The sequence below is a fragment of the Trichosurus vulpecula genome, chromosome 4, assembly GCF_011100635.1.
Source record: "Trichosurus vulpecula isolate mTriVul1 chromosome 4, mTriVul1.pri, whole genome shotgun sequence".
Classification (NCBI taxonomy): Eukaryota; Metazoa; Chordata; class Mammalia; order Diprotodontia; family Phalangeridae; genus Trichosurus; species Trichosurus vulpecula.
Genome location: NC_050576.1, coordinates 141,076,415 through 141,090,499, shown reverse-complemented (window position 1 = coordinate 141,090,499; position 14,085 = coordinate 141,076,415). Strand labels below are relative to the sequence as shown.

The 14,085-nt window shown below is 38.2% G+C and overlaps 1 protein-coding gene across 1 annotated transcript in view; it reads left to right on the top strand.

The window, feature by feature from the left end:
* The window catches only part of FMN2 (formin 2), a 478,670-nt gene that overhangs the window by 127,631 nt on the left and 336,954 nt on the right, over positions 1-14,085 (top strand). The window contains exons 5-7 of the mRNA XM_036757134.1: positions 3,938-4,536; positions 4,639-5,589; positions 8,382-8,526. Of these exons, the coding sequence (XP_036613029.1) occupies positions 3,938-4,536; positions 4,639-5,589; positions 8,382-8,526 (1,695 nt within the window). The remainder of the gene's footprint in view (positions 1-3,937; positions 4,537-4,638; positions 5,590-8,381; positions 8,527-14,085) is intronic.

The window sequence follows — 14,085 nt, the reverse complement described above, 5'->3', positions numbered from 1 at the left end:
GGGCATGACAAAGAAAATCTAAGAAGTAGACTGAGAAGGAGCAGTCATACAAGCAGAGAAAGAGCTAAGAAAATGCCATGAAAACTCCAAAGAGAGAATATCAGAAAGAGAGGGTGGTCAACACTGTAGAAAGTTCAAGAAGGATGAGGATTGATTAAGGACCTTTTGACTTGACAATTAAGAATTAATTGGGAGGACCAGAGCTAAGATGGTACAGAACAACAGCTTAGCTCCCCATTTCAACTCTTCCAAGATCTTGAAAACATATCAAACTGAGTCCTTAACAGGATGTCCAAAAAAAGTCAGTGATTTACAATTTCAGCTTAGGTCAGTATAAGGAGGACAATGGGGGCAGAGTCTGAACAGAGGTGTATTATACAGAGCATTCTGGCACACAGGACCTGAAAGAGGATCCAGCCTGTGCACCAGGCAAGAAAAAGTCCCAAATTCATCAAAGAAGTTTCCTGACCTTGTGCAGGATGCAGGAACAGATGGCCAGCTGAGAGTTGTATTGCTTACTGTTCAGTTCTGGTTAAGTGATCCAAGGTTTCCTGAGGGTGAACCTGCACCTAGGTCTAATGTTCCAGGATGAAGAGATGTCACAGGCCCTAGGCTGTCTACTGAGCTAGGAACAAGTTCAAAAGCAAACCAGTAATCTTGTGGTTCTGACCCTACATAGCCACAAGAATCTCAGTTCCAGCCTACAGCCTAGTCTGAAGCCTGAAGTAGAATAACCAGTGGAGCAACCACAGACCAAAGAGAAGCATATGGTTCTGTCATTCTGAACCTTCAGAACTCTCTAGCTGGCTGATAATGACTGAATCCAGATGCAACCTATTGGAACTTCTAACCAGTGTCAAGCCCATATTAGTCTTGTACAGACCCAAATCCAAGTCAGGAGTTTGAAGAGGTTAGACTAGGTGGGAATTTGTCATACTTTGTCTTGGATTAGACCACTTTGGGAGCACTGGAATCTTGTAAGTCTTTAGCCTAAGTTGTTCCTGACATATTGGAATAACAAAACACTCAATAGCCCAAGAAAGCAGAAGAATAACCCAAGAGGAAAAAAAGGCAAGTCAGGATATTCTAGCCCAAAGTGCATATAACCAAGCCCTAATATAAAATCCAAAATCACAAAGTAAACTGGAAGAAGCACAAACAAACAACGAATCCCATCATAAAGATCTGTTATGACAACAGGTATGTTAAGGCACAAATCCAGAAGTGGAGAATGACTTTAAAACATCTATAAGCAAATTCTCAAAGAAAAACAGACCTCAGTCAAAAATCAATTATATACATTTGTGTAAATATAAATAATTTGTAATTTACTTTATATATTAATGTATACCTTAATTTATAATTTGTAAATGAAAAAATAATATATAAATATATAAAAAGAAAATATTTATATAAATATATAAAAATAATAAATCAAAAATAGCATTCCTAGAAGAGATAAAGCAGGGATTTTGTTTTATTTTGTTTGTTTTTGGCATTAAAATGATTTTTAAAGCCAAGTGAGAGTAGTAAAGGTGAAAAAATAGATGAGAGCTTGTAAGGGCAAAGAAAGTGGGATTTTTAAAAAATGTAATGCCAATCATTGCAGCACACCTGAGGACTGCTGCTGTGAGTAATTTCAAGGATCTAATAGCATAGTATAATGAACTCTCTATTCAGATACTAAACATTGTTGAATAAACCAAAGTGTAACATTCATAGCAACATCCTTAAGCAAAACATATCATCTAATATATACATACATATATACACATATACGTATATATCATAACATTCAGTATGTCATGTGGCACATAGCATATACCATTGCATTAGTAGCATTCCCAAAATACTTGTTTACACAGCAGAGGGTCCTGGGCTAGCACAACACATCCTTAAGGGGTAGCAAAAAAAAATCCCACTTTGCTTGCCCTTACAGAGCTACAGGAGAAAGATTTGGAAAGAGAGTTAATAGCTTGGAATTTACCCAATTAAAAAACTCCTGGAAAATTAGAATGAACCAAGTAGAAGCTGATAATTCCTTGAAACAACAAGAAACAGCAAAACAAAGTCAGACTGAAAAAAATAGAACATGTAAGGTATCACATAGCAAAAACAAAAACAAAAAAAAACTGACCTTGAAAAAGTTCAAAGAGAGATAAATAAAAATCACCGGACTACCTAAAAGTCATGACCAGAAAAAGAGCCAAGACATTAGATTCAAGATATGATAAGAAGAAAACTTCCTGGATCTCTTAGCATCAGAAAAAAAGCAGAAATAGACTCCACCAGTCACTTCAAGAAAGAAATTCCTATGTGAAGACTATAGCCAAATTCCAGAACCTACAGATCAAAGAAAAGAAAATTCAAATACTTAAGACTCACATTCGGTATCACACACACTTTAATAGTCATCACTACATTAAGGAGTGGAGAACTTGAAGTGCAGTATTCCAGAAGGCAAAAAATATGGGCTCACAACTAATAGTAAGTCACTTAGCAGACCTTATAACAAAATAGAAAACTTCCAAGCATCCTTGATGAAAAGACCAAAGCCAAGCAAAAGCTTTGAAATATAAAGGAATCAAGAGAAACTAAAAGCTAATATGAGTGAGCAATCACAAGGGATTCAAAAAAGATAAACTGTTTACATTCTGATATGGGGAGATGATACATGTATCCCCTTAAAATTGTATCATCATTTGGTCTCATAAATGGAGTCTAATCAGACAGAGGGCCTGGGAGTAGGTCTATTGTATTTCCATGATCTTTAAAATAGAATAGGAGTAGTTAGGTTGCATGGTGGATACAATGCTTGGCCTAGAGTCAGGATGGCCTGAGTTCTAATCCAGCCTCAGACACTTACTACCCATGTGACCCTGGGCAAGTCACAGAACCCTGTATACCTCAGTTTCCTCATCTGTTTAAATTAGTTGGAGAAGTAAGTAGAAAACCGCTCTAGTGTGTTTGCTAAGAAAACCCTAAATGGGGTCGCAAAGAGTTGGATGGGACTGAAAAGACTCAAAAATAAAAAAAAAACAAAAAAGAATGGAAAGGGAGGGGAAGAGTTTGTGAAAAGGGATAGATGACTTTAGAGAAATCCATTTCCAGTGAATTGTAAGGTTGGATGTCAGATTATAGAGGGCGTAAAAGAGACCAAGACGAAAAGTAAGTGTAGCTATCTCGAGAAGATGGCCTTTTTACAGAATTTAACTCAAGAGGAGGAGAGAGAAAGTCATGGTAAAGTCAAATGAAGGATCTTTAAGGATGAAGGAGACACGGATGTATTTGCGAGCAACAGGGAAGGCACAAAGACATAGCAAAGGATTAAAGATATAGAGAGAATAGAGATAATGGTAGGAGCAATATGCTGCAGATGTGGGGGGACACAAGCAAGGTATATGTCAGTAGTTTGACCTTGGCAAGGAAAAGGGCCTCTTCATCAAATACTGGAATGAAGAAAAATGTTGAAGATGATGTCAAATGCATATGAGATATGAATATATGGGGAACTTTCGACAAATCTCTCATTTTTTCCATGAACTGCGAGGCAAGGTCCTCAGCTAAGCAGGTAGAAGGGAGGTGTGCAGATGAAAGGTTGAAAAGTCTCTAGGGCCTAGCTTGGAAATAAGATGAATCCCTTACTGGTGGCAAAAACATCACCATCACAACATTTTTTACATCTATGTTTTAATATTGTAGTATTCCTAACATGTCTGTAGTGTTAGTCCTTAGACAATGCTTGTAAATCATCCTGAAAGGGACTGGTGGTTCATGCGCAAATCATTATCACGTCTTACTAAACGTCAAAACATTGGAAGTATGTTATTACTTTTTTTAATAGCCTGTTTGATTAAGTTTCACAAACTTTCCTATGCTGACAAACTTGGAATCTTCTACATTGTTCTTTAACAATTGTCCTTTTCTCTTTCCAAAGGAAACTTTTGACATGAAATCTGAGGAACATGCAAATGTAATTCAGCAGCTGGAACAAACAATTGAAAATCTGAGGACCAAAATAGCTGAACTAGAGAAGCAATACCCTACCACAGACATGGACATTGGAAAACAAGTGGCTGAGAGGGAAATGGCTGAAGGTGTCTGTCATGAAGATCTTCAATTAAGTGAAGAAGATATGAGACATCAAAGGATGTTGCATGTAAAATCAGTACAGACTTCACCAACAGAGGAGGGCAGTGCATCTGTAATGCCTTTTGCTAACACACTGCCACAGCATCCTGCACTCACTCAGGAGGGTACAAATGGACAGCCAACTGTGCCATTGACACCTTCTGGACCTCAAACAAAATTTTGTTCAGAGATTTCTTTGATTGTTTCACCAAGGTTAATATCTGTACAGCTTGACGCAAATCAATCCATACAGCGTGTATCACAGCCTCCACCACCTCCACCGCTCCCAGATTCTGATAATCAAGAAAAGATTCTCACGCAGCCTCCCCTAACACCTTTTGTAACTGAATATGTGACTAGCCATGAACATTCCCTTCCCACATCTTTTGAAAATAGTCATGACATTCTACCCTCCCCACTTCTGACTGGTAGAGAACTGAATCCTCCCCTGCCTGGTGCAGGTATCCCACTACCACCTCCCCTACCTGGTGTGGACATTCCACCTCCCCCACCTCTACCTCCTTTGCCTGGTACAGAACCTTCCATCTCCATGCCTGGATCAGGCATGATGATTCCTCCCCCACCTCCTCTTCCTGACATGACAGTGCTACCCACTCCTGTACCTCTACCTGGCTTGAAAATACCCCCTCCCCCACCTCTGCCTGGTGTAGGGGTTCCCCCTCCTCCTCCACCTTTGCCTGGGGTGGGGATCCCTTCTCCCCCTCCTCCACCACCTCTTCCTGGAGTGGGGATCCCTCCTCCCCCGCCTCTGCCTGGAGTGGCGATCCCTCCTGCCCCTCCTCCCCCTCCTCCCCTTCCTCCACCACCTCTGCCTGGAGTGGGGATCCCTCCTCCCCCGCCTCTGCCTGGAGTGGGGATCCCTCCTGCCCCTCCTCCCCCTCCTCCACCACCTCTGCCTGGAGTGGGGATCCCTCCTCCCCCGCCTCTGCCTGGAGTGGGGATCCCTCCTGCCCCTCCTCCCCCTCCTCCACCACCTCTGCCTGGAGTGGGGATCCCTCCTCCCCCGCCTCTGCCTGGAGTGGGGATCCCTCCTCCCCCGCCTCTGCCTGGAGTGGGGATCCCTCCTCCCCCGCCTCTGCCTGGTGTAGGGGTCCCCCCTCCTCCTCCGCCTCTGCCTGGTGTAGGAGTTCCCCCTCCTCCACCTCTGCCTGGTGTGGGGGTCCCTCCACCTCCTCCGCCTTTGCCTGGAGTGGGGATCCCACCCCTTTCGGCACCCCCTCTGCCACCTGGATCAGGTCCTCCACCTCCACCACAAGCTGGGGGTAGTACATTGCCAAACTTGCTTCCACAAGTATGTGGATTTCTTCCTCCTCCATTGCCAGCTGGCTTATTCGGAATAGGCTTGAATCAGGACAAAGTGAGTAGGAAACAAGCAATAGAACCTTGTCGACCAATGAAGCCTCTTTATTGGACAAGAATTCAGCTACACAGTAAAAGGTAAAACGGCCACTTGAAATGGAGGTTTGATTGTGTTTGGAACACTTACTGCAAACACCTGTCAAACAGTCTTGTTTCATATACGTGCATATATGGTACTAATAGAGAATGTCTTGTGAATGGGCAGAATTGCATTTTTGTGCAGCTTTTAAAACGTGTTTGCAGCTTTTATATTGATATATTGCCCAACCAATTTTGGCCTTTAAAAAAAATGCAGTAACGTTAATAAGTTATTCCAACCTCTTCCTTTCGTCAATTCGGTCTCTTATCCATATTGAAGTTCTGAGTAGTGAGAAAAAGGAGGTCAAACTCTACAAGATTCTGAAGGTTAATTGGTACCCTCCCTGGGAGAATGAGTAGCTGTTTCCAAGATCTGAACTCCTGTCATGCCCATAATCTTTGGAAAGCACACCACATAAGCTTGGAGCTCTCAATTGTAAACAAGCCTGAGTAGGTTTGGCCAGATGAATCACCATATGGGTGCTTTGTTTATTGTATTCATCATTTAGTTTTGCATTTCTGCCAAGAAACTTATAAATATAAATCAGAATCTCAGTGGAATCTTTGTACTTCTATGGCAGTGATTTCTAATGTTTTGGGGATCGTGATAACTTCTCATGTTTGGTTTGATTTTGTAGCACACCCTCTAGAATGAAGTGCTAAGTGATATACCTATCTATGGCATTCAAATTTGAACATGTTTGTTTGCTTTTGAGTATCTGATGTTGACATCCCAAGTGATAATGGATAGAGAGCTGCAAAACCAGGGCTGGGAAGATCTGTTATATTCCGTTATTTTTTTTCCTTCTCTCTTTACTTTGGTGCTAGTGGTTCGTAAATTGTCCACTTGTTGTCTGGAGTTCATATCCCTGAGTCATCCAATCATTGACTGACTTGTCTGGAATGTGGTAGAATAGGAAACAATGCAACTTTGAGGCTTATTAACTAATTCTTTATTAGAACTTTTCATAAATGCCTTCTTGAAGGAATATTTCTCTTCTTTGAACAGTTTAGCATGCCTGAGAAACAGTCTTCACCAAGATGATTTCCTTCCCTTTTTCTTACTCCCTCTTATCCAGCCCTAGTCAGGAACTACTTAAGAGAGTATCTGCAGGCATGAGAAGGTGTGTGTATGTGTATGTGTGTAATGTGGTTATAGGATAATTCTTAACCACCCCCACGTACATATATACACACATTATTTTATTCTCTACTTCTCAATCTAAGAATAGATTAAGAATACACACACACATACATACACATACTGTAAACACATACACACACACCTTTGTTGATGTATGTCCAAGATATTCAGGTATAGATATATGAAGAGATAGAGAAAGAAGGAAAAAAGTAACATAGACATGCATTTTACTACTCTTAGTTAGAAACTAGGACTGGACAATAAGAAAAGAGATGAAGATGGTGGCTAAAGAAGCTAATTCAAATTTTGGATGCTTTAAGAGAGGCAGCGTTTCTAAGAATGGGAAATTAACAGACTGTACTCTTCCTTAGTTTGGCAATGTTAAAGAAGGACACATAATCTGGAGGATGTCTAAAGGAGGCCCATCAGGATTCTGAAAGGCTCTGAGTCCCTTTTATTTAAGGATGAATTTAGATTGTAGAAGAGAAGACTCAAAAGGGATGTGATAGGAATCTTTGTGTTTCAAAGATATTCGCATGGATTAGGCAATAAATTCCTTCTCTTTGGCACTAGAGGGTAGAACCAGAAACAATGGTTGGAAGTTACAAAGAGGTTAATTTGGGCTTGACATCAGGAAAAAAAAAACTTCTTTAAAATTCTAGCTGTCCAAAATGAGAATGTGATACCTTGAGATGTAGTGGTTTCCCCTTAGTTGGAGGTCTAAAAACATAGGACCCACAATTTGTCAGTAATGTTATCATAAAGATTCTTTTCATTTACAGATTGGACTAGATGGCCACTGAAGTCCCTTTCAACTTTCAAATTCCCTTTGCCTAATGAAGACTTTGTTCTACAGTCTTGCTAAACTATTCAAAGAAAAATAAAAATCCCTAAAAACAATCCTTTATGAAAAATTCCAACAAGTTTCCTTCCCTTACCTCACCCACCTCAACCTTTTCTAAAGAAATGAAGAGAGGACTTGTTCTAGAGTCAGGAAAACCTGGGTTCAAGTTCTACCCCCAGTACATACTGAATATATTCTCATGGCCAAGTTGCTTGGCCTCTCAGTATTCTAGGCAACTATCCAAGACTATGAAACTATTCTGCACTTATCACATGCGGAACCATTAATGACTTAAATTAATAAAGGATTCCATATTGAAAGGTCCTTACTCCAGTGAAATCACAGTTCTTCACACATACACACACATATGTGTTATACACATATACGCATGCATGTGCTTTATAATATATGGTATTTTTAGGTCAATACTGAAATGAGTTGACATTCAAGGGTAGCACTATGAGAGTGAGCTCTGTAGCAAAGAGAGGTAAGCTTGAGATTAAAAACTACTTTGAATAATACATAATGCTAAGAAACTATGTGCACCAATGTGCCCTTCTGTTATATTTTTATCTGGAGAATTAATTACGTAAATTCCAGTATTCCAAGAAAGCTAATGTTCTGATAGTTATATAAAATGGAACTTTTCTTAACTAATATTATTAAGTAAATTGGGGTGTTGTAAAAATTGGTAAAATGTTATTTCTATAACCTACCCATTTTTAGTCATAATTATTCCCCTCATGTAATAATTTAACTTACTAGTTTGACATTGTTTTTCGTTCATTTTGTGCTTAACTTTAGAGATTCTAGCACTTCTCTCATTTGGGAAAAAATTGAAGAGCCATCCATAGATTGCCATGAGTTTGAAGAATTATTTTCTAAAACTGCTGTAAAGGAGAGAAAGAAACCTATTTCTGACACCATAACAAAGACTAAGACTAAACAAGTGAGTACCCTTTTTTTTCTTTCCAGTCCCTTTTGTTGGACGTTATTTCTGGCACAGACATATGGACTTTATTAGAAAAGATGTGCTTGCTTTTGAAATGCTTCCTGGATTGTAAACTCCAACATAGATCTAAAGCAGAGAGAAAAGGGTGAAAATGTTAAAGGTATAGTTATATAAGAACATCTCAGAATAGAGAACAAATGGGCTTCCAAATCTCTAATGCCTCTTTAGTTGGATATCCTTCTGCTCTAAGATCCAATAGCCAAGCATAAAAAAGTGATACTTTTTTAGGTGATGCTTGGTTCAAACAATGCTTCTGTTGCACACTAGTTCATAAAATGATGTACTTTAGCAGTAAGAGTATCAATTAGCAAGGCAACCCTTGCCATGCAGAAGGTACAAGGTAATGATATTATTATGGATAAATGGTCAGTGCCTGTGCTTAGTGGATGTAGGTAGAGTTAGTGGACATAGGTGGGGTCATCCAGTAGATAAATTAGGATATTGCAGTTGGTGACCTACACTGACTGGCACTTGAAAAGTATAGGATCAGTTATATAGAATGAGGCAGGAATTAAGTTCAAAGTGAAACCAAGTTAATGAAGTTAAATGGAAAACTGAATTTAGGTTTTGTTGTTTTTTTTTTAAAGTTAAGATTTTATAGTAAGCTATAGAATAAAATTTGGCTGAGCATTCCCTATGGCCATCAATACATTAAGGTTTTAATGGAAAAACTTCGTATTTCTTCTTATATTTCTTATTTATCTGAAAAAGGTTTTAGGCAGGTTGCTACATGTCTTATGCTTGGAGCTCTGAAGACTTGGATTCAAATTTAGCCTTTGGTATTTATTAGCTAGGTGAATCTCTTAATGTTTGTGTTTCAGGTTTATAAGTTTTGGACTTTTCTATCAAACGAGGGAATTTTCACATTGGGAGTGCAAAACATCATGTTTAGCTTCACCCTCAATTATCCACAAGGGGTACCTAAACAAGGCTATTTTTCTGGGATTCTCAGCAGTCTGATATTCTAATGTGGTGCCACAATGTACAATACTCCCCAGATGGTAATCTTAAGATTGGTTTTTCTCTTTAAAATGACTCTATGTATTTCTTACTTTAAAGATCTCTTGCAATTCTCCTTTAGAGCCCTATTGATTAGACCCATCTGGCCAGATTCAACCAGGCAACTCAACATCCCCTCCTCTCTTCTCCCCTTGCCTTAGGATGTTCTGCCCAAAGGAAGGGAATGTTTGATAACTGAAAGCTACCTAGTTAACTTGGAGTTTACTGACTAGATTTCTTTCTCAAAGAAAAACCCAATTTACCCTGGGTTTCAAGGACTAAACAATAAATTTCTGCCCCCCCATAACTTAATTGTTATTTTTTTGGGCTAGTGAATGTAAATAGTAACTGTTTCTCTTTTGGCCAGCAACCCTGGGGGTCTTCCCCTCCCAGTTTCATTTTTTTAATTAAAGGGGGCATCTCTTGATTCACTTCTTAGAGGCCTATTCAGCCTCACTCAAAGTGAGAACTTCAAAAGACTTTAGCTTAAGAGAGCCAAGGTCTCCCACTGCATCCCAGATCTTCTCCACTCATCCTGATTGCTATCTGGCCCCTGGACCCAGATGGCTCTGGAGGAGAAAGTGAGGCTGGTGACTTTTCACAGCCCTCCCTCACTCAAATCAAAGTCATGTCATCGTCTTGCTAATGTCATGGTCCTCTTCCAGAACAAAGGACAAACCAGAACCACAACCTATTGCTTGCAAATAAATGTAAACAAACAAATAATTTTTCCCAAAACTTCACCTGGGAACTAAGAATTCAGGAGTGCGCTCTTTCTTTTGTGTGTCTAAAGTAAAGGTGTTTTTTTTTAAAAAATCCTGCTTTTATAGACTAATGAAGAGCAACCAACAGTGACATTTGAATGATATCCATTATATTCACTTTATTGTTGTTTCAGTTGTGCCTGACTCTTTGTGACCCCATTGGGGTTTTCTTGGCAAAGATACTGGAGCAGTTTGCCATTTCCTTCTCCAGTTCATTTTATAGATGAGGAAACTGAGGCAAACAGGATTAATAAGTGGCTTTCCCAGAGTCAAACAACTAGTCAGTGTCTGAGGCCAGATTTGACCTCACAAAGAGGAGTCTTCGTGACTCCAGGCCCACCATTCTATCCACTGGGCCACGTAGCTGGCCATTCACTTTATACTATATTTGAATTGGAGATATGTTCAATTTTGCTTAAATATGCTATATGATGAATGTAACCAAGAGCTGAACTTAGATTGTCTGCCATTAGATTTCCCCACTGTCCGTCAGCAAGCAGTCTATCTCTCTTGAGTATCATCTGTATGTACAAGAAATCATTCAAAGTTTTATGACAGGTTACAGAGATCTGTTGGCAGGCAGTATCCTCCTCCTCTGTCACCAACACCTCATTACATAGACTATGGAGAAGAGACACTCTTTTAGACATCATTAACATTTGTATCAATTCAGACTCATTTACACTATAGCAACTTCAAGTCTTTTCTCTAAACTGTCTCTATCTTGACTTATAACCATAGTTATCAAGTAGTTGCCTGACTGAGGTCCTGATGCTGAGCTCTGTGTTTCAAGTCTGGTTTTAGAGTGGTATAGAAATTGTTCTCTTTTAAACCTGTAGGAATTCCAGAGACAGAGACCTGCTCTTAAGTGAAATATTACTGAAGAAGGCTGGGTTTGTTTAACTTCATCATTTAGAAGAACAATCTATCCGTTCAATGTCTACAGGGCAGGATGATATCTTGTTTAAGGAAAGTGTATTCCTAGAGTGCTTGCAAGTAGTTTTCTTTATGTGGCAGATGTATACTGATTGTGTGTACACATTTTGGTACCTCATGATTCATTTCAAGTAAAATTAATAATCTTAAATGCAGTGGCATGTGTTTATGGAGATAATTCAAAGTAATTCTCCTTGTATACAATAGAAGCTGGAAGTTCTGTTTTTCTTTAAATATTTAAAAATAGCTAAATAATTTTTCTGTGATCTGTCTCCTTCCTGAAAGTAGGTCTGTGGTCTGGATGCATCGGGATTTAATGAGGTGCCTGTGCTGTATTACTTTCACAGTGCAAACATTTTTGGTGTGATAACATGAAATTCTTAAACTTGGTAAATTTTGCCTTTTGGCATATTGGGAAGGCAGATTGTTTTCCGGATGCTCAAATCAACAATAATGATAGCATCTTGCATTTTAAAATCTTTGCTGCAAGAGGGGGGAAAAGCACTTTACATTTTTATAAAAACAAGAATGCAATGGATTAGTTTAGTTTTATTTTTATAATGCTATTCTTTGATTTTTGAAGCACTAGATATAAGGAGGTTTGTATGTAAAAAAGAAGCACAGGACTGAGGAATAAAGTATTTTATTTTACCAGTGCTCCTTTCTGAAAAAAGCAAAACTCTACCAACTAGAATTTTAAAATAAAAGTTCTTGGAATTTAACTCTTAGACAAAAGAAGTAGATGATGACAAAAACGATATTTTCTTTCATGTCAAAGATTTACTGAAAACAAACTTCTGGGGAATATATTTGGGTACTAGTTCACATTCATCCAATACTTTCTATATCTAGGTCTGTATAAAAATAATTAGTATTTAGAATGGTGACCATGAGGTGTTATATAAAAGTTTTAGTCATTTAAAAATTATGTTTAGCCTCCTATACTTATGAGAGTAGTAGATTAGATAAAGTAGGGTTTTAGAAAGATTGACAACAACTAAATCTGAAACAAAAGCAATGAGTTTTTGCTTAATCCCAATTAATCTGAAGGGGAAAAACAAACAGTTGGAATAAAGGGGAAACAATTGAGACAATTTTAGTTTTTTTGAGGGTTTCGCAGTTAATTTGAATTTTATATTATTTTATTTTCCCCCATTACATGATAAAACATTTTTTAAAGCTTTGATTTCCAAATTCTATTCTTTTCTCCCCCCCCCTCCGCTCCCCCCTCCCCAAGATAGTAAGCAATCTAATACAGGTTATACTTGTGCAATCATGTAAAACATTTCCATGTTAGGTATTTTGTACAGGAAGACTCAAACAAAAAAAAAGAATAAAAGAAAGAGAGAAGGAAGGAAGGAAGAATGCTTTAGTCTGTATTCAGGCAATATCAGTTCTTTTTCTGCAGGCAATGCTATGTTTCATGACGAGTCCTTTGTCTTTGTTGTAAATCATTGTATTGCTGAAAATAGCTGTCATTCACAATTCTTCAATGTGCAATATTGCTGTTACTGTGTACAATGTTCTCTGAGATCTACTCACTTCACTTTGCATCAGTTCATGTAAATCTTTCCAGGTTTTTCTGAAATCATCCTGTTTGTCATTTCTTATAGAACAATAATATTCCATCGTAGTCATATACTGCAACTTGTTCAGCCGTTCCTCATTTGATGGTCAATCACTCTCACGATTTTCCAATTCTTAGCCACCTGTGGAGGATATGACTAACCTTCTAGTCACTCTAGTTTGCAAGTTAAGTGTCTTCCTCAACACCTCACTCTCTCTCACCCTACATATCCATTGAGTTTCCAAATGGTGGTCTTTTTTAACTACACAAAACCTCTCCTGTAAGTTTCCTTCTTTATCCTCATTGGGCTACCACTGATTCAAGCCTTCATCACCTTTATCAACCAAGGTTTTATTATAGTAATAGCCTTCTACTTGTTCTTCTTGCCTCAAGAAACTTTTTTCTCCCATGAATATTCTACAATGAGAGTAGTATATTAGATAAAGTAGGGTCCTCCAAAAAGATTTTCTCAGAGTATAGGTTGTCCATGTCATTGCCCTACCCAGTAAATTCTAGTGTCTCCTATTGATTCTAGATACAATATTATTTCATCTTTATTTCAATTTTTAAGGTTCTGTTTTTGTACATTTTATAATAATAATTTATTATTTATAAATTATTTATAATTTTATAATAATTATGAATATTATAATATATGCATAAAATTTATAAATACAAAAATGTATACATACTGGGGCTACATGCCCAAAAATTTTTACTGTTGGCATACATATTCAAAAATGTTTGGAGAATACTACCCTAGGCTCTCACATGCTGTGGGGTGGATGAGCTATAAAGCATCTCCATAAGCGTCTAAGTCTTGAACAGAAACTCAAAATAGACAATCAGCAGGATCCAGAGTTCTTCTCCCAGGATGTAGGAGAAGAGGCTAGACTACATTTCGGAATTTGTGCAGAGTTTTTGATGACTTCAAGCTTTTCAGTAAAAAACAAACACAAGAATATTTTTTATAATCAAAATTCTTCTATAGCTACAAGTCCTAGAATACTAAATTCTCCAAAGAATAAAAACTGAGTCTTAACCAAAGAGGAATGGAGAGGCATCCAATGGGCACAAATAACAATGTACATGAGAAAATCTGAATGGGAGAAGTGACATAATCAGTGAAATGCATGATTGGAAAAGAATGTAGTCCAGGGATGTCAGAGGGAGGCACGATAACTAGACATCAAACAAATTAAAACTGAAAATAATGATGATGATAGCATT